General features: G+C 44.2%; 1 protein-coding gene across 1 annotated transcript; it reads right to left on the bottom strand.

Moving 5' to 3' along the window:
- Positions 1 to 223: 223 nt before the first annotated feature.
- POGLUT1 (protein O-glucosyltransferase 1) lies at positions 224 to 16,832 on the bottom strand. The gene is made up of 11 exons (XM_080357403.1): positions 16,747 to 16,832; positions 16,335 to 16,425; positions 12,384 to 12,527; positions 11,807 to 11,942; positions 9,145 to 9,266; positions 7,496 to 7,555; positions 6,356 to 6,455; positions 5,553 to 5,611; positions 3,296 to 3,463; positions 2,734 to 2,790; positions 224 to 2,101 (listed from the first exon to the last, which is right to left on the bottom strand). Exons 1-11 carry the CDS (start codon positions 16,817 to 16,819, stop codon positions 1,945 to 1,947), a joined length of 1,167 nt encoding a protein of 388 aa, XP_080213529.1. The 5' UTR covers positions 16,820 to 16,832; the 3' UTR covers positions 224 to 1,944.
- Positions 16,833 to 17,232: the final 400 nt, after the last annotated feature.

Below are 17,232 nucleotides of genomic sequence, written 5' to 3' on the forward strand. Positions count from 1 at the left end.
AGGAGAGAAGAAGGAAAGGGATCAGACTGAAAATTCCCCAGTTCACACAGGTGTCTGACCAGCATAAGTTTCCAGCCACAGTGGCTGGAAGTAGAGACACCCTGAATATTGCTGTGACAGAGAAGAAACAGAAATACACGCTTCACCATCTTCAGGGAAACAGCTGGGGGCTATGCAGCTGTTTTATCACAACTCCGGCTAAGCAACGATGAATCCAGCAAAATTCAGTTTTTGTCTGTTTTATTCCAAAAAGCATTTCATAAAAAGTATTTAAAAAAAAATTATATGTAGCTGTTTCAGTTTCTCAGACTGCTATCTCTCCATTGACTAAAAATACAAAACCAGAAAAACCCTTCAACTCTTGCACAGTTCTTTTCCTCAGAAACCAGGCTATTTGAGTACCCTGATAATGCAGGCACCGGTCACATAACCGGCACACTGCCCCAGCAACTGGCACTTGACAAACAGCGCTGGATGTCACATCCCCGTAGCAGGGTCCAGCAGTGACCCGAGGTTTGTGTGTGGGCACATACATGTGGAGGTGCACTTGGCGTTATCGTTCCGTGTAGCGTTTTCCTCCTCTCTGATCCAAGCTGACTGCAGAGGAGAGCAGGAGCTGTCGCTATCACTCTCTTCCATCAATGTGCTGCTTCCTAAGCCATGAGGCCGCTTCACCATCACGGGTGCTCACCCCAAAGGCAGCAGCCCCCCTGGGATCCCATGCTGCTGCCCTCCCTCTTCTGAGCACCTGTCTGGATGCCAGAGATAATGCTGCTTCCTACCAGGCCTCTCAAATCAGGGGCCACAAAGCATTCTAGAAATTGCGCTCCCTCTGAGCTGAGCAGCCTGTAGTGGGCATAAATACAGTGAGTGCAAGCAACCTGTGACTGAGCTCAGAATGAGTAATGTGAGGAGTAGCTGCCACCGTGTGACTGAAGACATTCCCTCAACCAGACTGAAAAAGGAGTGTAAACAGCAGTGCGAAAGAAAAGCAAACACTGAAGTGAGCAGATGTGTTACCAGCCTCAAAAAAACCCAACAAACAAAATACCCCACAACCCTAGGAAGATAACAGAGAGGATCAGAGCAGAGGATCTGCGAAGATATGGGAAAAAGAAGATCTGACTCTGCCTCTGTGTATACTTTCTCTGGGCTCTTAAAGATGCCTGGCCAGCCAACAGGTGTTACCAGGGGCCCGGTGGCTATGCAGACACCCAGCTCAGCTGTCGGAGGATGAACCATCTTTATCTCAGTTGCCAACTGCTCGACTCTGCTACGCGGCCTTAGCACTGCAGCAACATCTTCACCACCAGCCGCTTCCCTATGAGGTAGGTAGCTTACCTGCGCAAGGATTCTTTGTCCTTTCAGTGGCACATCAAAGCCTCACCATCAGCCCCTAAAACCTGACATAAACATAAGCTCCAGGCTATCTAAAAACATCACCCCAAATCCCCCGTACCTGCTTCTGTCAGAGAACACCTAATATCCCAAACTCTATCACACAGGTGAGAAAACATCGACAATTTGCCAAAAAATGGGGACGTATCTCCCAGCTGATTGTAGCTGACAGTCTGTGTACCTTGCCAACAAGTACAGAGGACTTGGTAAAAAGTCCAGTAAAATTAACAGAAAGGCTTCTCATTGACTGAATGGGATTTAGGATCATTCTGAAATGGGTAGTAACTAAATTCCAAATGCTAACAGCCCTCTTCCAGACATGAAGATCACTGCCCCATTTAATAGCCATAATCCAACATTCTACTTAACATTCCTATGGCGACAGTATGACCGGGTCCCGCTGTACAAGAACAATTTCAAAGTCAGCCTATTGCTGTTCTCCTAGTGTAAAGGGTGAGAAGTCTTAGAGAACAAGAAATAAGATACATTGATCTTCAGATTTCCACAGAGATCAGTTTGAGCTGAAGAGGAAAAACAGAGGAGTCTCTATAGTTCTGTTTTCAGCCATTCAGAAGTGATCTCGCTGTAGCTCTTCCTCCTTTTCACTTTGTAAGTCAAGGTTTGGGAATATTCAGACAGCAGATGCTCCCAGTAGCAAGAGACATCCTCCATCTGCAAGTGCTCAGTGATGAATTGGCGTCCCCTAGAGATACACAAGGCACAGTCAGAACCAATTTCCAGTTCCTACAAGAGTCTTTTGTTTTGCTTTATATGTATATCAACTTTCACTCTTCTGTGTTTCAAATGAGAAACAACATGCACCGCTCTGTACCGTCTAGTTTAATTTCACATTTTTCATTCACGCTCACAGCTCTGACAGTTGCAGTGCTTTTGTTATCCTCAAGATGGTATTTGTTATCTGGGATAATAAATATCAGCTTTCACATATCAGATACAGGCTGAGCAGCACCGATGCAATGCTGCCTCAGAAGCCAGTCACTGCCAGCCTGGATACATTATGCTTATAACACAGACACGGTTCCCAGGGGCCAACTCGCCTCATACTGAGAAGAAAGCTCCCAGCTTCTGAGAGCTTTCAGTGGGGTTCCTGACATGGGTCGCATGTGAACCAAAGACCGAAGCATATAATTTCGTTCTCCGCTTCGCCCTGCTTGTTACGAGTTCCTCAACTCTCCTGCTGTTATTGCGGAAGATCAGTTATACTGCACCCTATTAATACTATGGTTGTCTTTGAGAGGTAACCCCTTCAAAAGCTGCATAAGAAAACGCTTTGGAAGAAGAGTGTCTGATAGCCAGACGGAACACACAACTTACCTCTCTGAGATTTCTTGTGCTATAGCATCATTTTCCTTTACAAATTGCAACAGCTCCCTAAAATTAAGACAAAAAATGCTATGAAACAAGTAGCTCAAAGGAGAACACTGTCCCTTAGCTAAACTATTGCGGAGGATCAGATTAAGGATCTACAGCTGAGTGGGGGACTGGTGCTCCTTATTTAAGAGCACAGAAGAAACCTGCCAATCTCAGTTGTTCCATATCAGTTCTGGACAGCATGCTGAAATCTGGGAGCCAACACATTTTTGGCCCTGCAATACATTCCTCTTCCCCTCACCCATGCTGCAAATTTAAGTGCCCAGTGCCTGTGGCTTTCAGTGAGGGTAACAGACCTCCACACCCCAGTGAAACTGCTCTAAGAAATATAAGCAAAGGATTCTTCAGGGGCAGCAATGAAACGAACATGACCTCCACGAGCCTCTGTCTGATGCCTACAGTGGAGGCACTTCTTAGCATGATACCAACGAAACTGCCCTCCCAAACACATCAGTGTTTCCCTGTGGCACACAGTGCTCCCCTGAGCACATCTGAGGTCTCGCACCTGACGTCAGAGAGGTCTGATCGGACTGGGATGTAGTGGACCCAAGGCTTCAGCTGTGGGTAGAAGAACTCCAACCACTCTTCTCCAACGTGGAAGACGAGCGAACCACACAAGAAAAGGTGTTTCAGACGGAAACTGGCAGCCACTCCCCGGAAATTAAACAGATACCTTTAAAAGGAGAAGCAAAGAGAGGGACCTGATCACACTTGGCATTTAGTGAGGAAATGCACTGAGCAGTTGGGCTCCGAGGCGGGGAGCAGATGGGAGTCTCCCTCCCACTAAGCCAGGCACCTGTTGCTGAAACAAAGGCAAGACGTTTATGTGAAGCTCCTCACAGGCAAGGTGAGCTAAGTTAAGGATGTGCTAGGTGAGCTGCTGCTGCCTGTCAAAACTGAGGCTAAAAATCAAGGTGTGCTGCTTTACCTCTGATAAAGACACCTGGCTGCAACAAACTAAAAGAAGCCTCACGGACAGCTGCCAACAAGGCAGGGAAGGTCACAATGTGGATGCTGATCCTGTGACTCTACGCTTCAGAGAATTTCTTACCACAAGGAGCTTTTTCCCAATTCTCTGTTGTCTTGGAGTGAGCTTTTTTGTTCATTGTTCTGCTTTGCCACATCTATCTTGGTTGGGGTTTTTTTGTTTTGTTTTCTTCCTCTGGGATTCTGCTTTAATCTGAATTAATTGCTTCATATTAACTTGGGAATGCAACCCTAGGAGGTTAAACAGGCTAGCACACAACAGATGGACTTTGCAGATAACAAAGAATCCACAATTTTGTTTCCCATCTTTTCTGCCAAGTTAGTAAAGTGGGCTTGACTGGGGGAGGATTTCTCGTAGCAAACTGTATCTCAGAGGGATGTTTGTTTGCTTACTTGCTTGCATTTTTAAACCCACATTTCTCCAATTATATGGAAAGCTGTTTTTCCTGTGGGTAAAACCCCTCAGTACATAGAAATAATCTTTGAAGTTGAACATTTTGGGCTGGAGGAAGGGAGTTCTTCCTTTAATTAAGTTATTTGGGGTAAAATGGGGATTATATATTATATATGTTTGGCGTGAGATGGGAATTACAGCTAAACTTAGTTCAGCAGTAAGTTACAAGGAATAAACCTGAAATTATCTTGCATCCTTTGTATTACCTAGGAGCTCAGGGCAGGGATGAGGAGCTTGTTGTATTAGGAACTGAACAAATACATGTAGAGAAGTGACAAGAACAGGGATCTGGAAGTGAGGAGATGCTCCTGCCCAATTCCAGACACAGCTTCACCATCTGTGACCTCAGCCAGGTCATGGGGGCTGCTCTCAGACATTCTGGTATAGCACCAACACTGAAGAAAGTGGAGAGAAGTTCACGTTGACCCTACCAGACCCTGAGCTATGAGAAAAGCATGTGAGAATGCCTTGGCCCATACTGTGCGAGGGGCTTAGGAGGCATCAGGAATTGGAAAGTCTCTGTGTAACAGAAGGGAGAAATCTGGGCAACAGTCTAGTGAAATATAAAATGAGACAAGTCAATCACATTTGCACAAAAACAGAGATCCAGCCAAATGACTGAGTTCTTCTATCAGCAGATTCTAGCTGGTAGAATTGTAACTAGGCAATTTTAAAGCAAAACATCAGACATACAAGTACATACACACTAAGAGGATGTTTTGGTTCTTTTACACAGAAACCCACAATATTACACCAAAAAACCCTCCCTAAAGTAGTTAAAAAACAAAATAAAAAACACAATCTCCCAAACAACATACAACGTATGAATCAATACTGTATCTACTTAATCGTATTTCACATTGTCTCTTTTACTATATACATCCAATGGCAACACTTGCCCCAGTATGCATCTAAAGATGATTCCTTAGTTCCATATGTCTTTGAAGACAGTAATGCTACCACTGTAGCACTGAAAAAATAATTTGGAACACACAACAGGAATACAAAGAACAATGGAAAGAAAGCCTTTCTTACTAGAAAAATAAAATAAGATTTTCCATCTATATGTTTATTAGCAACCTAAGACCTTTACTTTCCCCAAAGCACTTTATTTCTCCTAACCTGACGTAGGAAAACTGATACTGGAAGAGGCTATGCTAAGCTCCCCAATTTTTAACCACTTTGTGTCTTTTTACAGTCTTTCCTGTCTGCATGGAGCTGGTCACTGGAATCAGGTCTTAAGATACAAAGAGACCTTATACCATGCAAGGAAAGAAATAACCCATAGCCCTTGAACAGCTTTACTAATCAAAACTCTTACTTGTATTTGCAGTGATCAACCAGTGGAATTTCCTTTGCAGGAGGCTTCCCTAAGGTGTCCTTAAAATAAACAGAATTTTTACAAAATCAGTAAATTTTATATAGTGATTTCATATTTGCTTTCCTTCTCAGAAACAAAGCTGAAGTCTCAAAACCCTCCATTCCCACTTCTGAGAAAACCTTCTCTGGTGAGCTTTTAGAAGAATTATGAAGAATTTGTGGCCCTTCAAACAAGATTAAAAAAACCAGTAAATTACACACTGCATGTAAGCAAATGCCAGCACAAATACACTAATGATAATGTTTAGCTGGCAGCTACAGGGTGGAAAACAGCTTGGACAATGGACTACACGAAGCCAAGTGTAAACAGATTAGCCAAGACAGTCTGGAGAGAGCTAGACTGTAGACTAAGTATGGAACTAAAACATTATCAGCAACAGTTATCAGAAAGACCAAGCAATGGAAATGACAGGAAAAGGTTTAAAAAGACTGACAACACCACACAGGCAGCTTGAGGCTAGAAGAGGAAGAATTGGATTAGCATAGGTTAATTTTCTTCTGTGTGCTAGTTTCCTTGAACAAGAAGTGTAGATGGGAGAAAAATGTTTGACCTCTAAGGCTCTAGAGACTCCTTCCTTGCATTGGTCAGAGAGATGTGGCCATCAAGGGATCTACAAGCCCCCCTTAATCTAGACAATCACCCACAACTTTCCACCAAGATGCACCTCTATCATCAAAGCCCTCATGTAGTGCGACTCCTTCTGGCCTTCACACTCAAGATCCTGACAGATAACACCCACAAACCTTCTCAGATTTCCAAGCTTGGTTTTTAGTGTACTCAGCATCAACAAGTTCAGGGTTTTCGCGAGACAGCAGAATGAGGGGATCTCTTTCAGGGCTCGTTCTGCAAAAGAAATGCTGTATCAGTCACTGCCAATCCACCTGACCCAATGCAGCTAACAAACAACAAGACTCAAGATCCTGCCCCTTTATGAGTCTGATCTCCCTATGTGCCCCAAAAACATTATTAAGTGCCTATCACACAGTGTATTTCTGTCCAAGGGCGTATAAGCCGAAGAGAATGAGTTATGTGTACCAAAATTATTCGGGGCCCTGTTTCTTCATTTCACTTACTAAATATTTCATAGCATGATTTAAGCAATTCCCAGGACAAATCAGCAGAGACGTTGTTTCCTTCAGGCCTTATCTGAGGGGTGCCAAATATTTTAACTCCCTTCTAAGTCAGAGAGCTAAGAAATGTTAAGCATCTTCAGCACTTGATCGTTCTGACACTAATTTAAAACACTAATGATAAGCAAGGTTATTACATCCCCAAAACTCACGCCTCATCATCTCCTGAGCCTACCTAGTAAGACTTCAAATCTATCCCTATTGGGGATGGAGGAGGAACAAGGTGTTGGAGGAACAAAAAGGGTTAACACTGTTTTCAAACTGTCACTGAAGAGAGGGTAAAAATAATCTTCTCTTATACCCCACCACTCAGGTAACTTAAACCAAGAATACTTGTTGATTCCCTGTCAAGCACTTGGCATAGAGAATAAAGTATTCATACTGGCAAGAAGCATGTGTATCAGTATAAAACCTTTAAATTTGTATCACGCACCTGCAGTTCACTTCAGAGAACAAAACAAGCTGGTTCCTAGTGTGACAGTTTTACTCCTTAAGAAATAACATAGCAAATCCATCACAACTTCTTTTTCCAATACTAGACTTATTATAATGAACTAGTTGCAAATGGCAATTCTTACGGAGAATCACTAATGGTGAAATGCTGCTGTACAAAATGTCTCAGTTTCCTTACTTTTAAAAAAGTACACTCTGGGTTACACTTGTTTAGGTCTTGAAGGTACAGAAACTGCTTCATACAGACAGTTGTCATGGTCTATGTTAGTAGAATCTCCTGCTAGAAGAAAATATGCTCACCTTGATCCTCGGAAATATCCTTTAGAGATCTTTTTCATCCATGGCCATTTTTCTGCAGACCTGAAAGTATTGTTTATACATGGCAATAAATGATGTAATAAAACCGTGAAACAGAGGCTCTCATCTATTTTCACAGCATGATCTCTTTTTCTTATTCTTTTTTTTTTTTTTAAGGAAATCACTTTCTTCATTATAGCAGAAAAAAACTCCCAGCCAGGTTCAACGAAACAGGTTTTCCTGTGAATACTGTGTTTAAGGCAACATGATACAGGCCACTTTTCAGAACACCTTTCAGTCAAAACACTGAATTACACACAACTCCCTCACCAGACCTTTAAGGACATTAAAATTTAACTAAAATTTGAATGCACTTTTTGCATTGTTGCTTTATCTTTCAGTACTTCACTGAATAATGCAAAATAACTAGAGTTTCTAATCACCTTCGTTTCCCATTCAAAAAAAGAAAAAAACAAACCAAAAAACAACAAAACCCCCCACAAACAAAACTACAACACACAAAAAAACCAAAACAAACAAGCAAGCAAGCAAACAAAACACAACAAAAAGGCCTGCGTGATGCCAAATAACTTTCACTTTAAATCTAAGCGTATCTTCCAAACAGCTGTTCACATGTTTTATTTCCGTCAGTGCAGTCACCTGCCTCCCTCTGGGGAATTCCTTGTTGTACTTTTTTGTTACACCTGGCTTGACATGTAGATCCTGATTCCCAAACTGATCTGTGCAGGTCAAGCTTTGCACCTGCTTGTAACCCAGTGACATAAGCAGGGTTCAATGGGAAAGGAGGGACAAGTAAATGCTTTGGACCTTCATTACATTACATCACATTATATCATCAGCTACGACTAGTCCTATAGATCTTCAGATTTTGAAGCGGGAAACGTTTAGTCTCGCATTCTGATGTTAAGTGATTGACATTAAGGTGTTGGGTTTTTTCTTGTTATGTTTCTCTGTTCACTCACTGTTGCATATTGTTTGTCACTCTCCGTTGGAAACAGCCCCTTATTCTGCTAATAGTCAAAGATCCTGCCAAAAGAAAGACTCCCAGTCAGAAACATCTTCTGTCTTACTACCGGCCCAGTAATGACTCTTGATTCTTGGGAATGATTTCAGGTTTCTCTATTGCATAACACTCAAATAAAAGGAGATCTAAAGAAGGCTTTTCTTTACCCTTCCAGAAGCTTATACAAACATCCTGTATCATCCCTGCAGTGAAAAAAGCACAGGTCTTTACAGAAGTACTTGGAAACAAAGGAAAATATTTCCATGTGTCAGGGGAGATTTCTGCAGGCAAAAGACAACTGCTGCTTTATTGACAAACCCTCTCCCAGCAAAAATGATAGTTATCTGGCCCTGATAGCATGAATAATGTGTCTGCTTTATCCTCTGCATTCTTTACCAAACTGTTGGAAACAGAGAAGCTAATTATAGCTTGTAGTTACATCACCTAAGGTTTCCATGGAGAATTCTTATACAGCATTTAGGTTGTGTGCAGGACACACCTCAAGCCAACAGACCTACGACCTTGGACTTCAACATTGCACTAATGCTTTCCAGTGCTAGCTGGCTTTTACTCTGAATTGGTCTTCCATTAAACCTCCCCCCCACACATATCCATTTGCAAAACATACCTTCTGAGGTCTTCTCTCATGAGGTCCCAGCGTCCTAAACCTGTTGGGTAAATTGGCCAGACAGCTGGTCCTCCTTCCCAAAATGTCCAGGCAGGATACATGATATCATTGTATTCGGATGTCTTAAGAAAAAGGAGAGTAATGTAAGAAAAAGAGTGACATCTATTTCAGTTTACTGACTAAGCCTGCCAGGAATGAACGTCCTTTCTGGGAGTTCTGTCAGCTTTCTCCATTACTGTTCCATAACCAGAATGAGAGCTTTGTGGTCGCGGTGGTGTTGCTGGGGTTCATATAAAGACAACCTAATACTGAAACGTTTCAATGATTTTAAAAAGGCTGTGTCTTGCTGCATGACAGCACAGGACTTCCATGTTCGAAAATAACAAGAGAGATCCATCATACAGCTGATTAGTAAATGGCAGAAGACCTGTGCTCCACTCACCTTTGTGCCTGTGTATAGCTACAAATATTTTCTACTGTTCATAAGTTAAGAGGCATTATTATCTCCTTAGAGAAAGGGACACATATAGATACTTTGACATTTAGGTTTCTAACACTTCAGTTCATTCCAGCCTTCCTAGAGACCACTTAACAATTCACTGTAACAAATATCCAGGTCATGTAGGAATTTCAGTTCCTCACTCCTACTTGTATGTTTAAATCCCTATTTAATCAAAGGGAAGATCAGCACTTAAGTAAGACTAAACCCTTTCAAGAAACTAGACTATAGGTCACTTTCTTGCTCTAGTAGTGAACTTACAACTATGCATCTATCTGTCACCTGGAGATAACTGGAGAGAGTCCAAGGCCACCAAGATAGTTAGGAAGTTGGTGCACATGACATATGAACAGGGCCTGAGGAATGGCTTTGTTCATGCCCAGTAAGAAGAGGCTTGGGGTTATCTAAATGCTGTATCTTACTACCTAATGGGAGAGAAGGTGGAGACAGACTCTTTTCAGAAGTGCAGAGATAGAATGAGAGTCAACAGGCTTGGATCACAAGAAGGGAAATTCCAGTTGCATACTGGGAAACATGCTTTCGCTTTGAGGGAGGTCCAACACTGGCTGTGGACACCCTGTACTCAGGAATGACCAGAACCAGGCAGGACACAGCCTGGAGCGCCCTGATCTGTTATAGCTGGTCCTGCTCTGAGTGAGGTAATGGACTTGGTGACCTCCTCAGGTCCCTTCTAACTTGAGTTTGTGCTTCTACGATCTGCTCCTTCTCCGTCCTTCTATAAACAGGCATTCATAAAAAACCATGACAGCTCCACCAATACCCCAGGGTCAGCCTTCTGATATGCAGAATAGGACAAACCTCCAACCTGCTTTCAGCCTTAGAAAACACCCTGGACCAGCATTCTGTAGCCTTTCAAACATTGGCAGGTTAAATGTGAGCTGTGCTTTGGTCACTGGGTTTCAGTTGAGGACATGGCTGAGGTTACAGTTGAGATATGGGACAACAGTGACTGGAGAATATGGGACAATGGTGACTAGAGAACTCGGTTTCTTGTGAGGACCTGCAAGGCATCTGGGAGTAGGATTATGAATATGGCTGCAAAGATTAAACTCCTGCAACCTGTTCTGTGTTAATTTGGGTTCTGCCGGTTAGAGCTAAGGTTGTCAATGGTCAAGGGGCAAGACAACTAGTTTTACGCCTGGCAGTGAATGTGGTTATTGAATGACAGTGTTTGTGATGTTGTAGTGAAATTCTAGAGAGTTTTAGGATGGCTGGGGACTAGGCAATAGTTATGGGTCATATTACTGTTCAGACTGCACAAGCTGAAGACCTGGGTTCAGAGTAAGATGCTACAAGTTAGCAGAAACAGAATAGAGCCTGAACTAGCAAGAGAAAATGGTCTGTTGTTTCTTTTTGCACCTTACTGTCTCTCTTGGGCTTCAGCCAAAGATGGGATTGTGATCAGGGTTAGGCAGCAATGGTGCAGGATTGGGGCACATTTGGCATACACTAAATAAAAGCAAGTTTAGCTGAAGCTTCAGGTGTAACAGTATTTCTTGAAAGGGATAAGACACTATGTTACAGTGACGTTTAACAACGGGAGAGGTAGGAAAGCATATGGGAGGGCTCTTGAGTCTGGGAACAGAGAAGCAGAGAGAGATGTCTCTATGTGTGTGTACATCTCTGCATGTATGTGCAAGTGGGAAAGGGAATCCAGGGAAAAAGGGTTCACAGGATACAGCAATATTACAGAAAAGAAGATAAGAAGCATTTATCTCTGCTACCAAAAAAGAGGACTAAAATATTCATATTAAAAGACATTAACTCTATGAGAGCTGACTGATGATCAAATGCTGATTAAATTAAATTGATGTAGTTACGGCTACAATTTTAAGAGAAGAGTTCTAGCAAATGACAGTGATACTGACACATAGCCCATCCAGCTGTGCATCGTTCCACTGTGGCAGCAGTACATTTTTTGACCTGGCAGAGGAGGTAATGAGAGGAAAAACTGTTCAATTGAATAAATCTGCAAGTCTGTCTCAGAGAAAACTGGAAGTGAAAGGAAACATAAAGAGCACAAAAGAGCAAGCAATTTTGATGCACAGAAAATCTGTGGGGAACCATCCTCAAAAATACATTCCCAAGAGGAAGGAGAACACGCATGTCACAGAAATGCTCAGCTTTTAAAGGTGTGCCCACCTTACTGAAGGAGAAGATTGGGATGACAGGTTTCATCCACTTGGGGACCTGAGGGTAGTCTCGCACATTGATCACCATTTCCATGTCAGGGAGGCGGCTGATGATCTCCAGAAGGAAGTGCTCAACTCCACTGCATCTGTGGAGAAACGACATACGGCAAAGGGCTATAAGGAGAAGGGAGAATCCTGTAGTCTCTTGCAGGCCTTTCTCTCTGCACAGGAGCAGAAGAGATGGTGAGCCTGAACCATATCATGATGTAGGCTGGGAACTGCCTATAGCAGCTGCTGAGCCTCAACACAGTACAGACAGCACTGAAGCAACCCATCCTGTTAAATCTGGCCTGATCGGCAGCTTTCTTTGGGATCCCACAACCAAACAACCTTTTCTACACTGAAGTCCAACAATGACATTCACCTCTTGCTACATTTAAGCCTCATACATAATTTTCTAGGCTCCTGCTCCAATAAGGAATTCACACCTCTGAAATATCATTGTGCTCAGTGACTTTCAATTCAGCAGATTTGGAAGTACTCCCGCGTCACAGCTACGGAGGCGAGATCTTCTGCACAGCTCTTACCTTGCAGGGAACAAGCAGTCCTGCTCACGGTACAACTTGTTCTTAACGATTTGGTAGTGTGTCCCAAGCTTCCGGCTCACCACATCTGATATTATCTCCTTGGAAATGCCACCTCGAAAGGGAGCCAGGTCCTGCTTCCAGACACTGAAACAAAACAATCAGCCATTATTATGTACAGTAGGGAGGATACTGTGCATTGAATAACTGCAGTATACAGAACAGACTTACAGCTAAAGCAAGCTCTCTGTAGCTTCCAGGAGCTATGGTACATGTGGCATAATGAAGAATTTAAGTCACTTACGCAGAGACTCAAAGGTCCAAGCTTCACTCATTGATTATGTGCTATTTGCCTGACAGAAAGTCCAGCACAGGTCTGAGGCTAAATCAACTTGGACAACTCTAGCTACTCTCCAAGAAAGCACCTTACACACCCTGCCAGGTTATGGGTAAAAGCCTTCAGCTGACTTAAACTTTGAGTTGCAAAGCTTGTGCTCTGGCTTTCCATAAATGATGGGCCACACCAAGACCAAACTCCTCACGTAATGTCACGCTATTTAGACATTAAAAGAAAGTAAGAGTCTAGTTGCAAGAAGCAGCATCACCAAATAACGCTCTGTCCACTGAAAGCCAGCCCAGCAGGAGAGACCTACGTAGCATGTGTTCTGTGACATCTGCACATCACCAGTGAGCTCCAGGAATGCAGTATGAAAACATAACCCTAACACACATAAGAAAATGCATAAGAAGGATGCAGTTTATATAACTTTAGTCTAAAGGTCCTCAGATCATAGAATCATTTCAGTTGGAAGAGACCGTCAGGATCATCAGGTCCAACCATAACCTAACTCTAGCACTAAACCATGACCCTAAGAACCTCATCCAAATGCCTTTTAAACCCCTTCAGGGATGATGACTCCACCACTTCCCAGGGCAGACTGTTCCAATGCCTGACAAACCTGTGAAGAAATTTTTCCCAATATCCAATCTGAACCTCCCTTGGTGCAACTTGAAGCCATTTCCTCTCATCCTATTGCTTGTTACTTGGGAGAAGAGACCAACAACCTCCCTGTTGCAACCTCCTTTCAGGTAGTTGTAGGCAACGATAAGGTCTACCCTCAGCCTCCTTTTCTCCAGGCTAAACAGTCCCAGCTCCCTCAAGCTTGGAACAGTTAACGAACACTATCAGATTGTAACAACTATGGAGATGTCCTCCCCACTTTTGGCAGACACCGCATCAATGCCTTAGTTTAATATAGCACTGTTGGGGTGATTCAGCTGTGAGGGCAGTCAAACACCAGTACAAGTTGCACAAAGAGGCAGTGCAGTCTCTGTGCTTTAAGACATTCAAAACCTTACTGGACATAGTCCTGGCAACCTTGCCTGAGCAGAGGTGTTGGTCTTGATCTCAGGAGATCCTCCCCAACCTCCAGGATTCTGCTATTTTGTAATCAGGTAGAACACAGTAAAACTTCAGAAAGAATTGCCATTGTGCAGATGGGCTGACCACAGATAAACAGTATGACAGGGATGCAAATGTAACAAGCTTGAGAACTGGAAAAAAGTTGAAGTGTTATGGCACACCCATGTCATTGTTGCCTAAGTGACAACTGAAAGGTAGCAAGGAACAAGACAGGGCCTTCAGTCCTTGGCCACTGAGTCCCAGAAGACTAGCTACAAGTAGAATTTGATATATGGTAAAAAGTACTATCTTTCAGCATTCTGCTGCACAATTACAGAGCTCCAAATTGGCTATCAAAATGAACCAAGTTTCTTGAACATCATACAGCATACATCCTGTATTATCTTCCTGGATTTTTTTGTAATGCCTGTCACTATAGCAGTGCTCCTTGAAAACCCTTAACTGAACGACCGTTTTTGCGAAAACTAGGTTTCAAGACTCACAGCAACCATAACTTCACATTACCATCAACTATCATGTTCTAAAGCAGATTTTGGAAGTTGTAACCACTTGGGAAAGTGTTTTACCCAAAGGTGGGCAGGAGATGGTGGAGTGTATGTTTAAAGATTAGGAGATGTCTTTAAGCTGTGCCTGAATTGGAACTTGGGAAAAAGATGAGAATGCTGAATTAAAAGAGACTCTTCCTCATCAATATTCAAGCACAGTGAAGATCAAAAACTCCAGAGTGTATAAACAGTTGCCCAATATGACTCATCTGATAGTAAAAGCACTCAATCTCCCCCTGCCCCCCGCCAAAATGAGTGAGCACATCTAGTACTTTTAAATAGGAGGCTTAAAGTTGGGCATCTGTGTTTCTGCATTTGGAATCCTAATCCTAAAGGCAGAAGAATATGTTGACTCTTCCCTGAGTTGCTTCTTATCCTTTAAATAAAAATGCTGCTCGAAGGTATCAAAACCCCCCCAGTCCTACAATCTATGTCCACATGGCAGCGATGATCTATGCACCTGTAATGTCTGTCACGCTTGCATCACATGTGAGCCTCTAGCTCTCTGCACTAAATTCATTGTAGGGAGATTAGGCGAGCATTTCAAGTCAGAGTGCTGGCATTATGCATAATGCTCCATGGTTATTAAAAAAAAAATAAACAGAACTTGTGTCTTCCTGAATGAGCTCTTCTTGGATGATGCTTTAGTCATGTGAAAGTTGGGTAGTTAAATATCCACCATCAATCCGATTCTCACAAGCAGTGAACTAAACTCCTAAAAAGAATGCTAAAAAGTGCAACATACTATCATGCCAAATGGATCTGTGTTCTGTAACAACCCTTCTTAATCAAGCTATTCAGAATATTTTGCACATACTTGATTTCTTCCACTTTTAAAAGCCCACAAGAAAGACTTCTTAGCAACACTGCACTGACAGAGAAGGCAGAAGTGGATTGTTAATACAGAAACATCACCGACTGTGTATGGGTTTATTGTATGATCCTATATGAGATGCTGACATAGTGTTTGTCGTTCAGTCACACAGCAGACAAGGACAGTGACCAGTCTGCAGATGGACACACCTTCTGTTGGACCTATGGAGGCTAACCTGTTTCACACAGAGCGATCCCAACCAGCTGGATCATTGGGCTCAGGCCAATTGTATGAGGTTTAATAAGGCCAAGTGCCAGGTCCTGCACTTGGGTCACAACAACCCCAGGTAGAACTACAGGCTCAGGGAAGAGTGGCTGGAAAGATGACTGGTGAAAAAGGACCTGGGGGTGCTGACTGACAGCTGGCTGAATATGAGCCAGCAGTGTGCCCAGGTGGCCAAAAAGGCCAACAGCATCCTGGCTTGTATCAGGAATAGTGTGGCCAGCAGGACTACAGAAATGATCGTGCTGCTGTATTCAGCACTGGTGAAGCAGCACCCTTAATCCCATGTTCAGTTTTGGGTCCCTCATCATAAGAAGGACATTGAGGTACCAGAGAGTGCAGAGGAGGGTGACAAAGCTGGTGGGGGATTTGGAGCACAAGTCTGATGAGGAGCAGCTGAGGGAACTGGGGCTGTTTAGCCTGGAGAAAAGGAGGCTGAGGAGAGACCTTATTGCTGTCTACAACTACCTGAAAGGAGGTTGTAGGATGGAGGGTGTTGGTCTCTTCTCCCAGGTAACAAGTGACAGGATGAGAGGAAAAGGCCTCAAGTTGCACCAGGGGAGGTTTATATTGGATATGGGGAAACATTTCTTCACAGAAAGGGTTGTCAGGCATTGGTTTAAAAGATGTGTAGATGAGGCTCTTAGGGACATGGTTTAGTGATAGTGTTAGGAGATGATGGGGCTCAATGATCTTAAGGGTCTCTTCCACCCAAAATGATTCTGTGATTAATAACTTCCTCCTTAAGAGCACTGTGACATATGATGGCTGCAGATGTGACACTTTATAGCTCAAATATTCTACAGCTAATTCCCATCCATCAGTGCTGGCGAAAGCATTCCCTCCCACGGCCACTGGCCTGTGCAGTCAAAAGAAAACCAGTCTCTCACCTTTGGTGGCAGCTGCAATTCTCCTTTACACATGGCTTATAGACTTCCACAGCTTTCTTAATTTGGTCAGTTATCGCTTTCCATTTGGCATCTAAAACACACAGGCAGGGAAAAAGCTAAAAGGAATTAATGCACTAAACTACCGCCGCGACTAGCAGGACCTGACCAGGATTTCTGGTCCGGCTGGCATCACGGCAAACAGCAACGCAGCAACAACGCCACCGGGGCCACCCGGCTGAGGGGCCGGGGAAGGGCCGGAGGAGGTTGAGGAGGCGACACGGGACGCTCGGGCTCCCGACAGGGACACCCACCCCCCCGTCGGCCGCGAAACCGCGTCCCGTTCCCCCTCCCCCGGTAACACCCTCACGCCCAGGCGCCCCGAGGGGCCCGAGGGGCCCCAGGCGCCGCTCACCTGCCGCGCCAGGCTCCAGCCACCACACGGCGGCCACCAGCAGCGCCCACAGGGCCAGCGCCGCCCGCCCCATGCCGCCGCCGACAGCACCGCCCTGCGCATGCGCGGCGCGCCGCCGGCGGGAGCGGCTGTGAGGTAGTGGTGCCCCGAGCAAAGATGGCGGCCGCCGCCGCCAGCCCCGCACAAAGATGGCGGCTACGGGAGCGGGCGTTGTGCCGCGGCGCTTGATGGGAGCTGTAGTTCCCGCGGCTGCTGGGCGGCGACGCTGTCCCTCCCCGCACAAGGCGTGTGGCTCCGCGGGATCCCCGCGGGGGCGACGTCGTGACCGCAAACAGCTTTTGCTGCTTAAGGAAGTAAAGGCACTGGCGTGGCGAGGGCTGCGGTAGATGGGCACTGTGTTGCAAAAACATTCACTGCCAAAAGCAAATCTGCATGTGCATCTGTGATAGTCAGAGAATCGATCACAGAATCATTTTGGTTGGAAGA

The sequence above is a fragment of the Nesoenas mayeri genome (genome assembly GCF_963082525.1).
Source record: "Nesoenas mayeri genome assembly, chromosome: 1".
NCBI lineage: Eukaryota > Metazoa > Chordata > Aves > Columbiformes > Columbidae > Nesoenas > Nesoenas mayeri.

What these genes read in the sequence shown, in the direction of transcription:
- POGLUT1 (XM_080357403.1), bottom strand. Translation starts at nt 16,819, where the DNA reads ATGGGGCGGGCGGCGCTGGCCCTGTGGGCGCTGCTGGTGGCCGCCGTG. An exon ending in GACTGCTTGTTCCCTGCAAG is followed by an intron (nt 11,943 to 12,383) that starts GTAAGAGCTGTG and finishes GTTTCTCCACAG; the next exon opens with ATGCAGTGGAGTTGAGCACT. An exon ending in GGATATTTCCGAGGATCAAG is followed by an intron (nt 6,456 to 7,495) that starts GTGAGCATATTT and finishes TTTCTTTTGCAG; the next exon opens with AACGAGCCCTGAAAGAGATC.